The sequence below is a fragment of the Cnephaeus nilssonii genome (assembly GCF_951640355.1).
Source record: "Cnephaeus nilssonii genome assembly, chromosome: 13".
NCBI classification, from domain to species: Eukaryota; Metazoa; Chordata; class Mammalia; order Chiroptera; family Vespertilionidae; genus Cnephaeus; species Cnephaeus nilssonii.
The window spans coordinates 632,846-653,514 of record NC_137084.1 but is presented as its reverse complement, the minus strand read 5'-3'; the positions used below and the strand labels follow the sequence as shown (position 1 = coordinate 653,514).

Sequence of the window (20,669 nt, the reverse complement as noted above, 5' to 3'; positions counted from 1 at the left end):
AGCAGGGGGCAGGGAGCAGGGGACAGGGGACAGGGGGCAGGGGGCAGGGAGCAGGGGACAGGAGACAGGGGGCAGGGGACAGGGAGCAGGGGACAGGGAGCAGGGGGCAGGGAGCAGGGGACAGGAGACAGGGGGCAGGGGACAGGGAGCAGGGGGCAGGGAGCAGGGGGCAGGGGACAGGGGGCAGGGAGCTGGAGACAGGGGGACAGGGGGCAGCGGGACCCCAACACGCTGTCCCTCGCGGGCATGGTGGCCATCCAACTTTGTGGCCGCCTGTCCCTACTTTCACGTGAGCAGCGACAGAGCCGAGTGCAGGGCAGTAACCAGCTGCCGGGACCCGGGGCGGGCGGCCCCAGGAAAGCGAGGGATCCCCGTGGGGTCAGCCACGACAGCCACCCCCACGCGGCCAGCGAGATGCGCGTGGGCACCTGCGTGAAGCCCCGGCTCACGGACGCCAGGCCCTGCCCCCAGGCCAGGAGTTCCCCACGGAGCCGGCACGGCCCACGGACGAGTCCCCACGGCCAGGCCGCTCCCAGGCCGCATGCACCCGCTCGCCCGTGCGCGTCCAGAAGCCACGGCAGGACCAGCGGGTCGGCCACCGCCCACGGAAAGGGCGCTCGGGGGACAGAGGCCCGGCCACGGAGCAGCAAATCCCGGCCCCGGGCGGAGGGAGACGCCGTCTGGCTGGTCCCTGGTGGTCGCGGCCATTGCAGTTCCCAACAGACGTGACCCAGCGGCGCCTCGGAGCCCCGCCCGCAGAGCCGCCAGCCCCCCGACACAGGCACCACGCTCACAGACGGGCGTCCCCCACGCTCACGGACGGGCACCCCCACGCTCACGGACGGGCACCCCCACACCAGACACTCAGGCCCCCACGCTCAGCAGAGGCATCGGGGTTTCCGGGGGCCGGACGGGTGTTGGCGGGGTCCCTGGGAAGAGCCAGCGGGGGGACTGGAGAGCCGGGCAGGGAACCAACCAGAAGAAACGGACTCGGCCGCGTGTCCGCGCAGCAGGCGGCCCTGGGACGTGAGGTCGCTCAGACCCGGCCCAGAACAGGGCCCCGGAGCGGCCGCTGGCCCCGGACACCCGGTGACGGTGAACACGCCACCCCGCGTCCGGGCCCGTGGCCCATGGGTGGCGCGGCGCCCGTGCACCGGAAGGTGGCGGTTTGATTCCCGGTCGGGGCACACGCCCCGTGTCGGACGGTCAGGCAGCCGCCCGGGGACCGGGCCGCCCCGCGTCCCACCACCCTGGACGCCAGCCGCACAGAGGGGTCCCCTTGGAGGTGCCCCGCCCCGGGGCCAGCGCTTCCGGCACCGGCCGAGGCCCTGCCCGCGGGGTCATCGCTGGTGGGAGAGGACCCCTGAGGCCGGGGACAGGCGGGGCCGGAGGGCCGGGCCGTGTCGGCCATTTTCCTGTGCTCACAGCGCGGAGGCCCTCTGTGGGGGCGGAGACCTGGGCATGAGGGTGAGAGCTCGCAGGGCAGTGGGAGGGGTGTCCAGGGAGAGGGGAGGGGTGGGGGGGAGGGGCTGGGACAGCTGCCGGGTCTGTGTGTCCCGTCACAACCCAGGTCAAGAGTCACCCAGACAAGGGCCCAAGTGCAGGCCGGGGCGAGTCCCTCTGACCACAACCCCGGGTCCCCGTGGCCCCGTCCTCCTGTCCTTCCCTCCGGGCCCAGCTCAGAAGACGCCTCCTCCAGGAGGCCCTCCCAGACCACCCGCCTCAGGCCTGCCGTCTCACTGCTCCCATCCTGCTCGTACCAGAGCTGGGGATGGGGTCCCCCACTCCTCCGGTCCCCGACATCGAGGCAAGACCACAGCCGCTGGCCAGCAGCGGGGGGACCGGTCCAGGGGCTCCATGCAGGCGGGAGAAGCCAGGGGCGGCTCCCACGGCGGGGAGACGGGGCCCCAGGCGGCGCTGACGGCTGTTGGTACGTACCATCCAGAAGAGGGTCCCCGTGGCCAGGGCGACGTACTGCTCGATGGTGGACAGCACGCTGAAGATGAGGCAGACCAGCACGATGAGGAAGCTGCGAGACAGGGGACAGCGGTCAGCCGGGGGCGGCTCCCGTGGCCACCTGCCCCCCCGCACAGCCGCCCCCCCACACACAGGCACCGTGCCCCTCCCCAGCCCCCAGCGCCCACCAGCCATGAACCAGGCGGTGAGGGCTGCCCGGCCAGCCAGCGGGTGGGAGCTGACCCCCCGCCAGGGACACGCCTTCAGCCAGACAGTGAGGAGCAGGAGCCGGGGACCCCCGGTCCCTGAAGTGTCCCCATGGGCACTCCCCAAGGACAGACGGACGGACAGACCGCTGCTGCCGGGCAGTGGGTGAGGCTTTCCTTCTGGGCCGCGACCTTTCTCAGCCCTGAAGCCGTCCTGAGGCCCCGGGACCGGACCGCGGACGCCGCCCCCCCCCGCCCCCGCACCTCCCAGACCCCGGGCGCTGCCCCCCGACCGCGGGCCCAGGGAGGTGCCTGCCTCCTGCCCCGCCCGCCCGGCCGTGGGGACACGCCGTCCCTCTCGGGGCCTCAGGAAGCGCCGCCTCGTCCCGGCCACCAGCACTACACGCAGCGCTGCCCCCCACGCACGTCACGGACAGGGGGCCGAGGCCTGGCTCTCCTGAGGCCCCGAGAGTCAGCGGGGGGGGGGGGGGACGGGGCTGTGGCCGGGCCTGAGGAGGGGCAGCGAGGACAGCAGCTGGTCTCCCCTCCCCACCCCGACCTCTGACCCCATCAGGGTACCCGTGACGACCGTGGGGGCCGCAGGGGGACCCGGGGGGTCCGTTATCCCGGGGACGCCTTCCCGCGCCCCACCTGAGGCCCCTCTGCCATGACGGTCACTGTCCCAGGATCAGGGGTCGGGACCCGGATCCTCGGGGCCATCGCTCCGCTGACCGAGCCCCAGCAGCACGCCGCCCGCACCTGGTCACCTGTCAGGCACACACCTCACGCCGCTGCCCCCAGCCTGCACGCCAACCCCGGCCCCAGGCTCCAGCCCCGTCCCCGCTCCGGGGGCGTCGGCACCGGCGGCCCGCCTGCCCGGCTGTGACGGGGGCCGCAGCGGGAGCATCTCTCTGCACACGGCAGACACGGCGCCGCTCTCGCCCACGTCTGCGCATCCTCGTCTGTCTCTCCCCCGCCGAGACCGGCTGGCGATCTGGTTACGGCCACGGTCGGGGCAACCTCAGCCTCGGGGCTGGGCCGGCGACCTTGAGGTGCGGGGCTGGCGACCTTGAGGTGCGGGGACGGCTCCAGGCCCCGCGTGTGGCTCCGATGTTGGAAGGCGTCGTGCTAATGGCAGGCAGAACCCGCGGGGCTCGGAGACCGAGGGGCGTGGCGCCCCATCCTGCTGGTGCAGGGCGAGCCCGGCCCGCTGTCCCAGCCGAGGCCCCAGGCTCTGAGACCAGGCAGCCAGACCCTAAGAGCGGGGACACGGAGCCCAGGGTACGAGGGGCTCGGACCCATTCCCCAGGCGGGGCGTGGGGAGAGGCGCCGGGAGGAAGGATGGCCCCAGGCTGCCCGACCCAACCCCAGGAGGGCGCGTGAGCGTCGGCAGGAGGAGGCCCTGCCGGGGGCGAGGGTGGCCCTGGGCCCGGAACAATGCCCTGCCTGTGCCCAGCGGCCGAGCCACCTCCCAGCCGTGACCGCAGCCCGGCCCCAGGGACGTCCGGGCTTATCGGACATCGCGCGCCGCCCGCAGCCGCCAGGTGACCCGGAGCACGTGGGAGCCCGGAGCCCTGCCAGGGGCGAGGCTCCGCGGAGGGCACTCCAGGCCAGCCCTCCTCCCGCCCGCGGCCGGCCCCGAGGGGCACCCACACGGGCCGGGGGGGCTCAGGTGACCCAACCACCGAACCCAGGCCCGGCTGGTCTCCCGGGAGAGGCAGGGGACAGCCCGGAACCCCGGGGAAGCCCCTGAATCCACGCTGACAGCGTCCCCCACCCACAGGCGGTTTCCCGGTGACAAGGACACACGTCGCCTGCAGGGGAAACACGGCTGTTGCAGGGGCCTCAGGACCCGTGGCTGGCGGACCCGGGGCGTGGGCTGGAATGCCAGGCCCCACAGGAAGCACCGGACACCTCGGAGGATGTTAACTCACTGAATGATACAATGTATCACTTTCATCATACATTCTAACTATGGACGATACAATGTATCACATTCGTTATACATTCTAACTATGGACGATACAATGTATCACATTTGTTATACATTCTAACTATGGACGATACAATGTATCACATTTGTTATACATTCTAACTATGGACGATACAATGTATCACATTCGTTATACATTCTAACTATGGACGATACGATGTATCACGTTCGTTATACATTCTAACTATGGACGATACAATGTATCACATTCGTCATACATTCTAACTATGGACGATACAATGTATCACATTCGTCATACATTCTAACTATGGACGATACAATGTATCACGTTCATCATACATTCTAACTATGGACGATACGATGTATCACGTTCGTTATACATTCTAACTATGGACGATACGATGTATCACATTCGTTATACATTCTAACTATGGACGATACGATGTATCACATTCATCATACATTCTAACTATGGACGATACGATGTATCACGTTCGTTATACATTCTAACTATGGACGATACGATGTATCACATTCGTTATACATTCTAACTATGGACGATACGATGTATCACATTCGTTATACATTCTAACTATGGACGATACAATGTATCACATTCGTTATACATTCTAACTATGGACGATACAATGTATCACATTCATTATACATTCTAACTATGCGCGATACAATGTATCACGTTCGTTATACATTCTAACTATGGACGATACAATGTGTCGCTTACTGACGGGTCAGTGCGGACGTGACGAGGCTGGCTGGCGCAGAAGCCGTGGTCCGCATCCACAGAGGGCGCTGTGCCCCTGGAGGAAGCGTCTGGGGTGCATCTGGGTGGGGGCGCACGTGCCGTTCCGTAGGGATCACTCCCTCGGAACACGACAGCACGTCCAAGGGCCAGGCTGGGGGGCCGACCTCGGGCCCGGGCCCCGGCCCCAGGCGCTTTCTCCATGTTCGTCAGACCCAGCGAGGCCCCCCCGCGGAGCTGGGACCCCATCTGCTCTCCTGTCGGGCCCCGTGGAGGCCCCAGTGCCTGGCGGGTCCGAGGCCCCGGAGAGGCAGGCAGGTGGGAACGAGCCGCGCATGAGCCCACTTCCTGTTCACGCCCCCTCACGCGAAGCCTGTCCCTCATCGCAGGAGAAGGGGGGGCTCAGAGAGGGTGAGTGACCGCCCGGAGTCACACAGCACCAAGCGCCAGTCAGCCGAGGACCAGACTCCAGCCCTGGCCCCGCCCACCAACCGAGACCGGTGCCTCTGAGAAGCCAGCAGCCAGGGGCAGCCAGGAGTGGGCCCTCCGCCTTCCCTGCCCCCTGGGAGGCTGCGGGGGGGGGGCTGGCAGGAGGGGGAGGACAGGCCCGGAGGCTTCAGGGGGGCCCAGCCCTCGGGGTCCCACAGCCGTGCTTCGAGCCGGAGGTGGAGGCAGGGCCGGCCGCTCCGTCCCCCAGTTCCCCTACCCACGCCTGGCTGCACGGCGGCCGCGATAAGAAGCCCTCACCGGGTATATTTAGAAGGTGCCGGAGAACAGACTAGAGGGACCTCGCAGACAGGGCCTTCTCTGCCAGGGAGGCACCACGTCTCCCCTGAGGGGTCCTGGCCGGGCGGGAGGGCCCCGCAGCCTCGCAGATGCGCCTGCACCCGTCACTCCCCTGTCAGGCCTGCATCTCGGGCGGAGGGTGGCCTGGGGCTGTGGCCTGGGGCTGTGGCCTGGGGCTGTGGCCTGGGGCGGTGGCCTGGGGCTGTGGCCTGGGGCGGTGGCCTGGGGCTGTGACCTGGGGCTATGGCCAGGGGCTGGCCTCCAGGGGGAGGGGTGGGCAGGGCCGGCCAGCACTCAGCGCTGAGGGCCGGGCGTCTGTGCAGGGGAGGGTCCGAGGGACAGGTGTCTGGTGCGAGGCAGCTACTTGACACTGGGCTTCCCTGGTCATCCAGGGACAAGGCAGTCCTGCCCACTCGAGCCGCCACGTGTGAGGGGTCAGCGTGTCCAGGAAGCGCCTGCTTCCTCCCTGCCCGGCTGCTGGGGACACAGCCCTGGCCTGGGCGCCTCCTCCGCTCCGTCTCCCGTTCTCATCTGTGCCCTTCGCCCCAAAAACACACTCGGGCCCCCACGTGTGTGCGCGAGGCCGGGCCCAGGTGCAGGCGCTCTGCGGGCTGGACCCAGCGGCCACCCGGGCCTGAGCCCGCCTCCCCTGCGGAGCGGCTGTGGCCGAGGGAGGAAGCGGCTGCGTGCGGCGGCCGGCAGCCTCGGCGCTCCCCTCGGGGCAGGCTGCGATTGCGCCATGCCGGATGCAATTAGCCGTTTTATTTCGGGCTCAGCATCCTCGTCCCCCCAGATGGCAGCCCGGCTCTAACCCCAGGGGCGGGTCACCACCCCGCCCGGCGCTGCCGGCCGAGCGAGGGCACGAAGACAGGCCTCTGTCACCGCCGCCCGCCGCCCGGCCCCAAGGGAGAACCCCAGGCCCGAGGGACCAGGACTCAGGAAAGCCAGGCCTCACCCGCCGGAGCCACGCTGACCCTGTGGAGGTTTCAGAGACGGGAACCCGTCGGCGCCACTCGGCCCCCCAGGAAGCCCCCGTGGCACCCGGGCACTCAGAACAAAACACACACCCATGCCCCGCCCGCGAGGCCGTGGGGTCTGTCCCTCACGCCCACGCCAGCAGGGAAGCACCCACTATGTGCCTGGCACCATGCTAGGCTCCAGGGACAAGGCAGACATGGGGGGAAGATAATAAACCAGAAAACCTATGCACAGACCGTGACTGCTGCTGGGAGCGGTCGCAGTGAGTGACAGGGCGGGGGGCTGTCAGTCACAGTGAGTGACAGGGCGGGGGGCTGTCAGTCACAGTGAGTGACAGGGCGGGGGCTGTCAGTCACAGTGAGTGACAGGGCGGGGGGCTGTCAGTCACAGTGAGTGACAGGGCGGGGGGGCTGTCAGTCACAGTGAGTGACAGGGCGGGGGGCTGTCAGTCACAGTGAGTGACAGGGCGGGGGGGCTGTCAGTCACAGTGAGTGACAGGGCGGGGGCTGTCAGTCACAGTGAGTGACAGGGCGGGGGGCTGTCAGTCACAGTGAGTGACAGGGAGGGGGGCTGCTCTAGGAGGTAACATATGAGCTCAGGCTGAGGATGGATACTCCAGGCAGAGGACACTGCCATGCAAAGGCCCTGCGGCAGGGTTGGCAGCTGGAGGCCAGGAGCTGAGAGCAGGACGAGGACCTGGGGGCCGGCAGCGATGAGGTCCGAGGCAGGCCAGGCCCGGAGACCTTGCAGGCGGAGGACGGGCATCTCTGAGCACCACGCCCCCTGGAACCAGCGGACACAGGCTCTGGGCTGGGACCTGCCGACTGTCAGCCGAGCTCCTGGCCGGGGCCCCAGAGACCCAAGCAGACGTCAGCACCGCTCCTCTTCCGTCTACACCGGCCACAGAGGCCGGAGAAAACACCCGGCGCTCTGAACCCCAGGAAACCGGAGTCGGATGCCGGACGCGTCCCAGCAGAAGGGGACGTCAGCAGCGGGTCCGTCCCAGCCCTCACACGTCACCGCGGCGGGCGCCTCCCCACAGGGCTGCCGGCCCCGAGAGCCGGGGTCCAGCTCCGTCACAGGCCGTCTCCTGGCCCAGGGCCAGGGAGCCGCAGCCAGGAGGAAGCAGAGCAGAGGAAGGGGAGCCGCTGAGGACGGGCCAGGCCTCGGGGCCGGGAACCCTGACACCCCCGCCGGCAGGAGCCACGCCTCCCGCTGTCCTGTCCTCGGACCGGCCACCTCCTGCCGCCCCCAGAACACAGACATCCTCGCGCAGTCCCCCGGGACCCTGGCCTGCCGCCCCCAGAACACAGACATCCTCGAGCAGCCCCCCCGGGACCCTGGCCTGCCGCCACCTGCCCCGCGCAGACCCCGCCTGGTCGCTCAGCTCCCCACGTACGCGGCCCGCCGTCCGGGCCTGGCCCCTCAAGGGGGTCGGGGTCGGGGCCAGGGGTCCTGGGAGCAGAGGCGGGAATAGGGCTGGGAGCGAATGGTCAGGCGGCGAGGACGGTGGGAACACTGTTTACAGCTGGAAGTTCATAACCGGTGCGGCGAGCGGGACGCGCAGGGAGTGGCTGCTGAGAGAACAGAAGGGGGTATTCTCGCCACACCGGGCACATGGGGGGGGGACCCGTTAACTCGCCGGGGACCCGCCACGAGGCCACGTCCCCCGTGTGCGCTTTGCTATCTTTCCATCTTGTCGGCCAATCAGAGCGCCTAACGCTGACCCTACCCGGCACCGGACTCGGATCCACGTGTCTCGGAAGGAGGCGCGGCGAAGGGCCAGCAGCCGGTGACGAGGCCCCGCATCACCGATCACCAGGGAGACGCGGCGAGGGGCCCGCCCTCCGGACGGCTCTGTCCGCAGCAACAGAGGGTGACAAGCGTGGCGTGGACCTGGGGCCACGGGAAGCCTGGGCGTCGGGGGAGGGGAGACGGCGCAGCTGCGGTAAAACCGGGCGGCACGCCCTCCAAAGACTTACAGAGAAAGCGCCCGCACGGCCCGGCAATCCCACTTCGGGGAACGGAGCCGCAGCGCGGCAGGCAGGGCCGGGGGGACGGCGGCCCGTGCTCAGCGGCCTCGGTCGCACAGCCCGGGAGAGGGAGCCCACGCCCATCCGTGGGCGAGGGGACAACACGCGTGTCACGAAGGCCGTGGGCGTCGCTCTGACGCCTGCCACAGGCGGACGCGCCCGAGGGAAACGCGCCGGCACACGGCCAAGGCTTCCGCTCCCACGGGGACCGTGGCGTCGTCAAACCACAGACGGGGAGACGCGGTGGGGCCGGGGCCGGGGCCGGGGCTGGGGGTGGGGGGGTAACGGGGACAGAACGTCAGTCTGGGGCGACGGAAAGTTCTGGAGACGGTGGTGGTGACGGCGGCGCAACGCGAACCTGCTTCACGCCTGAGCCGTGCACGTGGCGGTGGCTACGGTGGTCAGTTCTATGTTGTGTGTTTCACCACAATTAGCAATTTCACGCTTCCCTTCTTGTCAAAAGGGTGATTGATTGGGAAAAAAAAAAAAGACTTAAAATTAAAAATGAAGAAAATAAAAAGGGCCATTGACAAGGCAGGTGGGCCCGGCTGGTGGGGCTCAGCGGCTGAGCGTCGACCTAGGAACCAGGAGGTCACAGCCCGATTCCCGGGAGGTCAGGGCACAGGCCCGGGTTGCGGGCTCGATCCCCAGTGTGAGGCGTGCAGGAGGCAGCCGATCCGTGATGCTCTCTCATCATGGATGTCTCTCTCTCCCTCTCCCTCTCCCTTCCTCTCTGAAATCAATATAAACATATTTTATAAAAGAAAGCGATGGCCCTGACCGGTGTGGCTCAGTGGATAGAGCGTCGGCCTGTGGACTGAAGGGTCCCGGGTTCGATTCCGGTCAAGGGCATGTACCTTGGTTGCGGGCACATCCCCAGTGGGGGGTGTGCAGGAGGCAGCTGATCGATGTTTCTCTCTCATCGATGTTTCTGGCTTTCTATCCCTCTCTCTTCCTCTCTGTAAAAAATCAATAAAATATATATTTTAAAAAAATGCTGAAGAGTTTACAAAGAAATATGGGGAAAAGCGACCCGTGGACTAAAATCTGCCACGATTGATTCCAGCGAGTGTGAGCAGAGACCCCGGGCAGTGCAGACACCCCACAAAGCAGGACTCTGGAAAATTGACACGGGCCACCACCTGGCGTTTGCTTGTGGCAGTTACTAACTTTCTACAGTTTTCTTAACCAAAAGTGGTCTTAGGTAACCTGTAAAGAAAGGATTAAAAATGCAAGATGTTCTAAAAAACAAACAAATAAACAAAAACACACACATGGGTGCGCACACAAACACACACACACGTGTGTGCACTCACGTACATACATGTGTGCAGTCACGCACACATGCACACATATAGGCGTGCACACGCTGCCCTGGAAGGCACGGACAGCAGGCACTCCCGGGCGGGGGTGGAGTCGTTTAATCGTCTGCAGAATGTCTGAAAGTTCTCCGCTCAGCTTGTCTGAGATTCACCGTCAGAACGACGCACCTCCTGGCCGCATGTCCCCGTGGTGGCGGGACAGGGGCCGTGAGCAGCGACCGCAGAGGCGGGGGGGGGGGGGGGGGGGCGGCGGGGAGGGACTGCCCACGCGGTGGGACAGGAAGCCAGAGCGGCGGTCACTTCTCCTTCGTGCGGTTGAATCTCGGGCGCTCGGAGCAGCTGCAGGAACTCCCGCCCTTTGCCCAGATTCACCAGCGGCCCCCACTTCCTGCGTCCGCACCCCGGCCCCTGGCCCCTCGGCGGGCTTTCTGGGGGACAGCCTGCCTGCTCGCGGCCCCCCGCGGCCGAGGGTGCTCCTCGGGACAAGGGCGTCTGACAGGCACGGGACTCGGGCGTGTCCGCGCCGGACACTCCACGCCGCCCCTGGCCCAGCACTCGCCCGGTCCCGCCAGCACGCCTTCCCCGTGACGGCGACGGAACCGGCTCCCCACGGCGGCCCCGTCTCGCGGCCCCTGCGCCTGAACTGCTGACCTTGACATTTCCAAGCGCTCAGCGCGCTGCCCCGTGTCCTTCGGCGCGGCCTTATCTGCTCCTCCGCGATTAGACGCAGGCCTGTGTCTGGCCAGAACGCGGCAGCCGGGGACAGCCGCGGGCTCCCTGGCGTGGGTCTGCCCGTTCCTGCAGGGGGGACGCTGCCCGCCCGGGCCAGGCAGGAGCGGCGGGTGCCGTCCCCCGAAAGGGGCCTTCCCTCGTCAGGAACCGGCCCCGGGGGAGGCTCTGAGCCCGGACGGCAGCCGCCTCCAACCAGGGGCGCCCCGACCCCCACAGACACGCAGGTGGTCCGAGGGCAGGCGGGCCTTGAGTTCACGATCTAGACCCGTGGTCGGCAAACCGCGGCTCGCGAGCCACATGCGGCTCTTTGGCCCCTTGAGTGTGGCTCTTCCACAAAATACCATGGCCTGGGCGAGTCTATGTTGAAGAAGTGGCGTTAGAAGAAGTTTAAGTTTATGCCGAAACCGGTTTGGCTCAGTGGATAGAGCATCGGTCTGCGGACTGGAAGGTCCCGGGTTCGATTCCGGTCGAGGGCATGTACATTGGTTGCGGGCACACCCCCGGTAGGGGGCGTGCAGGAGGCAGCTGGTCGATGTTTCTCTCTCATCGATGTTTCTAGCTCTCTATCCCTCTCCCTTCCTCTCTGTGAAAAACAAATAAAATATATTTAAAAAAAAAAAGAAATGTCAATCGTCCTGTTGACATTTGGCTGTGACTAAGGAGTTTGCCGACCACGGCCGTAGACCGCTCCCACCACGTCTCTGCTCCTGGATTCGCTCCTGTCCCGCCTGCTGGCGCACATGCTGGTGGGCAGTTTTCTTTCTTACTTTCTTTTTAAAATATGTTTTTATTGATCGAAGGGAGAAGGGAGAGGGAGAGAGAGAGAAACATCAGTGATAAGAGAGAATCACGGATCGGCTGCCCCCTGCACGCCCCACACGGGGGATGGAGCCCGCAACCCGGGCCTGTGCCCCGACCGGGAATCGAACCCTGACCACCCGGTTCCTGGGTGTTACTTTTCAACGCTCACCCCTGGGCCACGCGGGCCAGCGGGCGGCAGTGTTCACTGTATCTCGGCGAGGTGTTCACGTCAGCACTGTGCCCACAAGGTGAAGCTGGCCGCTCGCCCGTGGAGGGGCAGGGAGGGGAGAGGGGGAGGGGATGGGGGAGGGCAGTGAGGACGGAGGAGAGAGGAGACCTCCGCCATCCTCAGGGGCAGCGCCTCCCGGGCCTGTGCTGGGCACACCCTGGCCCTGCCTGCAGCCGTGGGGACCACAGTGTGGCTCCGCCCGGCACAGGCTGCACCTGGGGCCCGCGGCGGGGCTCCGGCGACAGGAGTGGTGGGCGCACACCAGGCGCAGGGAGGAGCTTGGCCCTGGCGGAGCCGGTGCCCGTGTGACGAGTCCAGGTGGGCAGGGAGCGGCAGTGGGAGGGCTTCATCCAGGGCCAGGGTTGGGGGACGGGAAGGGGCCCCCAGGGGAAGGCCCTGCTGCAGGGAGGGCCCATGGGCGGTGCTGACCGGCAGCCCCATGCCCACAACCACCCCGGGGTGGGCACCCAAGGATCCAAACCAGGTGTTCAAACGAAACCCCGCGGCTGGATGGCAGCCGCGGCTCACAGACGCCCGGGAGGCCACCGAGGGTCCAGCGCCCGTGAGCGGACCATCGAAGGTCACTCGGCTTCAGGGCAGTGGGACCGGCACCCGCCTCCCTGGAGGAGGACTCCCCGTCAGGTCCCGGCCAGGAGTCCAGACAGAGGGTGGACACGGGGTGGAGGGGGTGGGGGGGCGGGGACAGGGGCGGGCACTGGAGGGGCGGGGCATCAGAGGGGGCGGGGTCACGGAAGGGCACGGGGCGGGGCATATGGAGGGCGGGGCGCTGGGTGGGCGGGGCATATGAGGGGCGGGGCGCCAGGTGGGCGGGGCAGGGACAGCCCTGCCAGCACCTGGAGCTGGAAGTTGGGGAGCCCCGTGCTCAGGCCCGACGCAGAAGTGACCCCCAGGCCGCCTGGGCCTAAACGAAAAAAACAAACGACACAACTTCTCGGGGGAAACGGAGAAGCGTGTGCCCCGGTTCGGCGGAGGGTCCTCAGACATTCCGGGAGCCACAGCCCCCCCACTCCCTCCCCCCAAGAGCAAGTGGAACATCCCCGCCAGGAACGTGAAAGCCTCTCTCTGACCACAGATTGGGGGGGGGGAGGGGTGGCCGGAGGCGGGGGAGGGGGGGCGGGGGGATGGGGCGGCCGGGGGGGGGTGTGAGGGCGGGGGGGGGGGACAGGGTCCCGTCCGGAAGTGACCGGAAGCTCCCGGAGTCCCCATCAGAGGAGGTCGCAGGGCAGGTGCGGGTGAAAGACAGGGCGTCGCGGTCGTCAGGGAAACGCGATCAAGTCCCGGGCCGCACCCCCGGGGCCTCCCACGGGGGGAGGGGCAGCTCCCAGGTCGACCGGTGCCACCTGCGCCCTCCTCCCTGCGGGCGCCTTGCCAGGCGGGGACGGCCCAGCCCCACCCGCTGAGGGAGCCCCCGCCCAGCCCCGCGCCCCGGGGGGATCTGCAGGGCACGGAGGTGGGGTCTGGGCCCAGGGTGTTTGCACCCACCAGCACCCTGTCCAGGCTGGAGGCTGGCCCAGGCGCCACCCCCCCCCCCCCGAAGGCCCCGTCTCTGGTCGAGGCCTCGGTGTCCCCAGCGCTCGGACGGGCAGCGAGGCCAGAACGTGTCCCAGTCTCCTCAGCTGGAGGGCACGGCCCGGCCTGCGGGCCACACGTCGTGGGCAGAGGCCTCGGGAGGCGCTGGGTGGTTCCCGCTCGCCTGGGTGGCCTGCGACGGCTGCCCTTGGCCGGGACAGGAGGGAGTGCCCTCACGCCAGCCTGGGGCACCCCCCCCCCCCGGGGCCGGGGGCACCAGCGTTCTCCGCTCCCTGGGGAAACAGGTCAAATTACCAGCCAGGCAGGTGGCACCAGGACTGTCCAAAGCCAGAGCCACCCGGCGAGGCTCAGCGCCTGCCACCGCCAGCCGGGCCGGCGATGCCCTTCCCGGCTCTCAGAGGCACCGTGGTGAGCAGTTGGGCCATCCCCCCCTGCCCCCCGCCCCCCGCTCCCCCGGCTGTGCCGGCTCAGGGCACGCTGTCCCCACCCACACAGTGAGCCCTGGGCTGCAGGTGAGCCTGGCCAAGGTGCGTGCTGGTCTCGCCCGCCCGGTCCATCGGGAGGCCATGGAGAGAGCGCCCGAGGCCATCCCTCCCCAGCCTCCCACAGGCCTCCGGGCAGGACCCTCCCGGGGGAGCCCAACTGCCCTTCCTCCTGCCCCTCTGCCCGCCCACCCACCCCAGGCAGCCGGGCCTGGACTTGCCCAGACAGTAGCCTGGGGCTCAGAGGTGCCACCCTGGGGACACCAGCCAAAGGGAGAGGCCCTGCCTGGGTCTAGGGAGGGACCACTGGCCGGCACAGAGCCCTGAGCGGCCCCCCAGCCCCAGCCCAGGGCCCCGAGGACACGGCCTGCCCGGGCCCACGGTGTGAGCAGGCACGGGGTGGGCGAGTGCCGCGTCCTCGGCCTGACCTGCTGCGTGAGCTGCCGCGGCTCTGGCGGCTGACTCCCTCGGATCAGACCCCGCCGGGCCTGGCCGTGGAGCAGGCGTGGGCGGAGGGCCGAAGCCTCGGGGAGGGCCCTGGGCCTCCGCCACGTAGGTGGGGGCCACGGGGCCAGCTGTGAGCCTGGTGTCGGGGGTGAGCCTGGTGTTGGGGCCCCGTCTGGAGACAAGGGGCCCTCCTGCCGGACACTCTGTTCGGCCCCCTCGGGACAAGCCGCCCGGGTGACCCCCCAGGGGGCGGGGGCACGGCCTGGGGTCATCTCATCACTCGTGTTATAAAAACAACCGTCTACCGTTTTTAAACAGCCAACGTTTTTAAAGTAGAAAGTTCATATTAGGCAAAAGTTTAAAAACGGCCACACAGAACCCACACCAGGGCCCCCGGCAAACCCCCCCCCCCCCCAGCCTGGAATTACCCTGCAAATCACCCGGGAGGTCCGGGGGCCGTGCTGGGTGCTGGGTTTGGTTTATTCAAAGTGGCCAGGACAGGGCCCCGTGGAAAACAGATCGTGCGAGACGCGCAGGCCAGGCCACTGGGGGCTGCGGGACAATCACCGCCGGCCGGCCGGATGGACGGACAGACGGACGGACGGACGGACAGGGCCTGCTGACGCGGGACACGGCGCCCCCAGCAGCCACTGCGCACCGGGGCCGAGACGCAGCCAGGAAAGGTCCTGCCGAAAGTGGGGTCTCGGGGAGCGAGAGGCGGGGTTCAGAGCTCGGCTCTGCCCCTCTGGGAGCTCCCTGAGCGCGAGTCCCCAGATGACCGCACCCCAAGGCCGTCTGGGGGGGCGGAAGGGCCCGGACGCCCCTGGGCAGCGTGACTTTGAGGTGGCCGGAGCTTGGCAGCGAGGAGGACGCGATAAGAGTGCAGGAGGCGGGGCCTGCCCGGGGACCAGCCAGCCAGGCCGCAGAGCCCCCAGCCGCCCATCCCCCGGGCCAAGGGCAGCCAGAACATTCCAGCGCTGCCCAGGAGGGGCCTGGAGGTGCTCACCTCCTCGGAGCTCACGCAGGGACCTTGAGCGGCCTCTGCTCCGGGGAGACTCGGGCAGGAATCAGCCCCCGTCCCGGGCTGTGGGCCTTCAGTGCCCATGTCCCCATGTCCCGGTGTGTCCCCGCCCGGCGAGGTAGGGGTGGGCCTCCCCAGAGACCAGGGAGGCCAGCCGGTCTCCCCAGGGTGCCCAGCAGCTGGGGGACAGCCGGGCAGGGCAACATGTCGGGGTCCCCACTCACCACAGACACGCCGGGGCCTCCTGGACCCAACCCGCTCCCCCGGCCCCAAAAGGCCCCCCATAGCCGCTCGCCCACCCCCACCCAGCAGCTCCAGAGGCTCAAACCAGGTCGGGACCCCGGCCCTAAGACGCTCGGTGGCTGTTTGGTGCCTCGGCGGAAACCTGGCCTCCTGGCTGGGCTGCAGGGCCCCGCTGAGCCCCCCTGCCACCTGCGGCTGCGACGGGTCCGGCTCTTGCACCTGAAACAGCCGCCCTCTGTCTACTGTCCATCCATCTGTCCACCCCCCGCGGCCTCCGCGGTGGCCGGTCCCCTCCAGCCCCTCGCCCTGGGCCCGGCTTCCCAGCTGCTTGATTCTCTGGGGGTCACCAAGGAGCCCCACCCCGCAGGGTCCCGAGCCCCACAAGGCCCGAGCGCACCCCTCCTGCTCGCCCTGCGCCCAAGGACCTGGAGGCGGGCAGGGAGTAGAAAGGACCCCGTGCACGTGAGCGCTGGTCCGCCGCTCGGTAACGGCGGGTCCCGAGGGCTGGACGGCTGCCGCCGATCAGAACCGCCCCTCACAGCTCCCACCAGGCCCCCGCTCAGCACCTTCTGGACCCCGAGGCCTTCGCTGGGAGCCCGGGCAGGAGGGAGGCTCAGGACCAGATGGGCCAGAGGGAGGAGGGAGTTGTGAGTCTGAGGGAGGGCAGAGACCGAGGCCCCAACACTGGCCACACTGGCCGTCCACCCGCGGGGCCAGAGGGCCTGCACCTCGTGCCGTGACGTTGGCCTCGGGGACGTACGGCAGCCACCCGCCACGGATCCGGGGCCCAGGCCGGCGGCTCACACGCCCTCGGAAAGGGGCAGGGCGGCCCCTGGAACGGAGGAGCCTCGCCTTCTAAGTCTCGGGCGTCGGCTCGCTGGCCCCGGACACACAGAAAAGTTCCGTCGCCGGGACAGACCACGGGACGGACCACGGGACAGACCACGGGACGGACCACGGGACGGACCACGGGACGGACCACGGGACAGTGACCCCCCCCAGCCAGCCGGGGGCAAGGCTGGCCAGAGCCGCAGCGACCCTCTCCAGAGCCCCCTCTGAGGTCAGTGTGCCCGGGGGGCTGGGATGGCGTGCAGCCGTCCGATGCTCCGTGCACCTGGCCATCCCTCCACCCACTCGCCTGTCCACCCACCCACCTGTCCATCCTTACTTCCTCCTGTCCATCCGCCCCCACCCACCCGTGCATCTACCCATCACCTCTCCATCTGTCTGTCTGTCCACCCACCTACACGCCCACCCAGACAAGACCTTCTCCTGCTCTGCGGCGGCCGCGGCCTCACGCTGGAGAGCTGTGCTCACAGGAGCTGAGCCCTGGAACCCCGACCCCGTGAGCAGGGCGCCCGCATGCACGCGGCGCCGCGGCACAGGGGACTATGCAGCCGGGAGAGGGCACGGGGCCTGCCCCCACGCCGCCGACATCGGTGCTGCGAGGGCGCCCCTCCTCAGCCCATCATGCTCCGGCGTCCGCATCACAGAGAAGCCCCTTCGGGTGGTGAGCCGTCTGTGCTGGGCCTCGGCCACGTCGTGGCTGTCGGATCCTTGGTGCGCCCGCCCCCCCCCCCGTGACTCAGTCTCCCCCTCCGCAACAGTGCCCCCGAGGTCAGCGTCCACCATGGTCAGGAGGCCCGTGGAGCTCGGGCCCGGGATAGTGGAGAAAGACAGCCCATCCTCGGACCAGGGCCCGCGCCCTCCGTGCCCTCACTGCCCCCTGCCCCCTCCTGCAGGGTCTGAGAGTGGCAGGAGCCTCCAGCCAGGTGGGCACCAGGAGCCACCGCGTGGGGCACATGGCCCGTCTGCTGGCCTTCACTCTGGGAAAGGCGGGCGGGCTTCCAGCCCGTCAATGATTAACACCATGAAGGTGCCGCCGAAGCCGCCGGAAAGTCCTTGGGCCAGGCAGGGGCGGAGGGCAGGGCGGGTGGCACCGCGCCAGGCCCGAGAGCCGCCCGGGTCCTCATCCTGGGACCCTCCTGCAACCCCCTCCTCTCAGCCGCCCGGGCTCTCCAAGCTGCTCCAGATCAGGGGGCAGAGACACGGGCCCGGGTCACACAGCCGCCTCGGGGCATCCCTTCCCGCTCCCCCCATCCCCCAGGGAAGCCACCCTGCTCGCCAGATCCTGGGAGGCTGGGCGAAGGCAGCGTCTGCTGAGCGAACTTCCGAGAGCCGAACAATCGGAACCAGGAAGAAAACACAAGGGCAAGCGGAGACTTCCTCTGGGGCGGGCCGGCCCTCTTCCTCCCCAGGCACCGCCGGGGCCAGGGCCCGGCCACGCTCCCCGCGGGCCCGCGTCCCAGGGCGCCAACCCGCGGGCTGTCTGGGGGCCCCTCGCCCTGGGGGACCTCTGGTCGGGGGCACGCAGCACTACCCGGCAGCCCTGTGCCCACACCCCCTGCCCCTGCTGGGAGCTGGCACCACGGGACGGGGAGGCAGCTGGGCAGGGGCCCCTCCAGGCCCCACCCCCGGCCTCAAGGAGTTTGGGCCCAGCAGGTGAGGGCGGGGAGGGACCTCGGGTGCAGGTGACCCCACCCGCCCTGCGCTGGCTGGGTGCTTGCAGAGCGGCGCTGCTCGGGAGGGGTCCCTTGAGGTCACTGCACATGACACCCCGAGACCAGCCGCTGGGCCCTGGCGGGGGGGGGGGGGGGCAGGGGCTTGAAGGCCGGGCCCCCTGCCTTTGGGGACCTGGCTCTCCGTCCCCGCTGCCATGGAGGGGCTGCCAGCCCAGCATGAGGGCAGCAAGCCTGGTACCACCCGCACCCCCAGACCCGAGGGGAGAGGCCGGGCTGCCTGGCCCCACCTGCCTCACCTGCCCCGACGAAGCTCCAGCGGCCGGGCCCGGCCCTGCTGCCCCTCGGCCCGCTGGGAGAAAACGGGGCTCTGGACGCCCCAGCTGGTCCCCTAGCCCCGGGCCCGAGAGGCAGCGGGTCTAAGCAGGGACCGTGGGAAGCCAGAGGAGGCCGGCACGGCACGGCTGAGTGAAGGCTCACAGGACAGAATGGAGGCTGGCACCGGACCAAGGGCACCTGGCGGGGCCGCCCAGCGCCAGGGCCACCGCGGGGCGGCGGTGGGGCAGGCTCCGGCGGGCAGCACGGAGGGTGGCCCCGAGGCCTGAACTTCCTGGTGCCCCGTCCCTGAGCAATGGGGCGCCCTGCCCTGCCCCTGGCAGGCATGCCACCCCGCGGCCTGGAGCCACCTGTAACGGCAGGGCAGGTGCTGCTGGGAGGGCCCCCTTTCTCCCCCCACGGCTTCCGGGGACTGACACCCTGGGCCGTCCCGCGGCACCACGCGCCCCCTCAGTCTCTCTGCTTCGGTCCAGGTTCTCCTGAGCTGGACCAGGTGTGAACACTCCGCCCCGACCCAACGCTGAGCCTCAGGGAACACCACCAGGCCCGCGCCCTGCAGGGCACCCGCTGGGCAGGACCACCCCAGGGGCATGTGGGGTCTGGGGGGACTAGGGGGTCTGGGACACTGTGGCAGGGGCGCCGCCCCCTCCGGGGCTCCTGAGCCGAGGCATTCTCTCCCTGGCACCCAAGGGCGCGCTCCCTGGCACAGGTCCCTTCCCAGAATGATTAACACCTGGAGTCCCTCCCGGGCTGGGCCCCCCTCCCCAGCCGGCTCCCCCCACGCACAGGCCTGGGCAGGGCCAGTGGGGGACTCCCCGGCTCAGCCAGGGTGTCCCTCATCCCTCCCGGGGTCAGACCCAAGGTCCCTGGACTTCAAGGCGCCGGCTCGCGTGGTTCCCGTGGTTCCCGTTTCCCCCGCTCCCCCTCCTCCCCTCCCAGCGCCCGGGGGCGGGCGGCGCGGGGACCGCAGGTGGCGCGGGCCGCGCGCGCCCAGGCTCCTCCCCGGAGGCGGCGGCGGGAGGAGCCCCCCGGAGCGCGGAGGGCGGGCGGGGAGGGGGCGCCGGGCACTCACACGGCGAAGTGGTAGACGAAGCACTTCCAGCCGGTGGGGCGCTCGAGGAAGTTGTAGACGCGGCCCTGGACGTGGGTGCGCGCGAGCAGCGGGCGGCGCGCGCTGTAGATGGAGACGCGCGGGTCGAGGCTCACGGGCGGCCGCGGGCCCAGGTCGGCGGCGGGCGGCGCGCCGGGCGCATAGAGCGCGCCCCCCGCCGGGCGCTCCTCCGCCAGCTCCAGCGAGAAGGGCGCCTTCCTGGCCAGGCCCGCGCTGCCCCTCCGCGCGCCCGGCAGGCGGCCCCAGCCCCAGCGCTTCCTCTCGGCTCGGGGCGGGGAGGAGGCCGCGGCCATGGCCGGGGAGGGCCCGCGCGGGCCGGCCGGGCAGCGGCTGCGGGAGCTGCAGCCAAGGCGGGCGTCGGGGCACGGAGCGGGCGGCCTCTGGTGCCAGCCCCGCCGCGGGGCCGGTGCCCGCCCGCCGGGCGTGGGGGCGGGGCCGGGAGGGGGCGGCGGCCACGGGCCGGTCCCCGGGGATGGCGCGCCCCGCCCCGGGCCAGACGCCCCGCCCCTGCCAACCGGCGCACGGGGCGCCCTGGCCTGTGGCGAACCTCGCTCACCTGCCTGGTCCCGCCCCGCCTCTGCCCACCTGTTGGGCCCGCCCCTTTCGCATTCACCTGTTTGCCCTGCTCTCGCCCTGCCCTCGCCCCACGCCTCCCTGCTCGGCTCCGCCTGCGCCCACCTGCTCCCCATTCGCACCTGTTCAGGCCCACCTGCGCCCACGTGCTCGCTCCCACGCCCACCTGCTGCGCCCGGGGCCAGCCTAGCTGAACCGGGAAGGAAGGCGCAGCAGGTGCAGGGACAGGCAGAGCACGGGTTAGGGCCCGGGCACCCCATCACCCTCTCTGAGTGGCTCCCGGGAAGCGTCGAGGGGGGAGCTGGAAGGAGGCTCTCGGGACCCTCTTGGCACCGGAGGGGCCATGTGTGAGTCCCTGAACATCTGAGCTGCCCTGGGTGCTGGGAACACCTGCTGGGGGTGGGGGGGGGGGGAGGCGGCAAGGAGGTGCAGTGGGACCCAGGAGGCCAGGGGCCAGGGAAGGTCAGGGATGGCCCGGGGAGCGCTGGGGGTGGGGGTGGGGGCCTGCGGGGAGGGCAAGGATGGGGTCTGGGCGGGATCTGACAGGCGGGCATGGTGGGCGCGGCTGTCTGGGCAGAGAGAGGATGCCACTTGCACGACCTTAGGGGCGTGGAGAATGGGTGCTGTGT

At 69.4% G+C, this 20,669-nt stretch overlaps 1 protein-coding gene across 4 annotated transcripts in view; it reads right to left on the bottom strand.

Moving 5' to 3' along the window:
* Window positions 1-19,880, bottom strand: part of KCNQ1 (potassium voltage-gated channel subfamily Q member 1) — a 224,877-nt gene extending 204,997 nt beyond the window's left edge. For 2 of the 4 annotated variants that reach the window (XM_079788850.1, XM_079788852.1), the window contains exons 1-2: window positions 19,429-19,880; window positions 1,939-2,029 (exon numbers count right to left, since the gene is read on the bottom strand). In XM_079788850.1, the coding sequence (XP_079644976.1) occupies window positions 1,939-2,029; window positions 19,429-19,760 (423 nt within the window). In that variant the 5' untranslated portion in view covers window positions 19,761-19,880. Of the gene's footprint in view, window positions 1-1,938; window positions 2,030-18,319; window positions 19,119-19,428 lie in introns of those variants that run through there. The other 2 variants (XM_079788851.1, XM_079788853.1) reach the window with 2 other exon arrangements.
* Window positions 19,881-20,669: the final 789 nt, after the last annotated feature.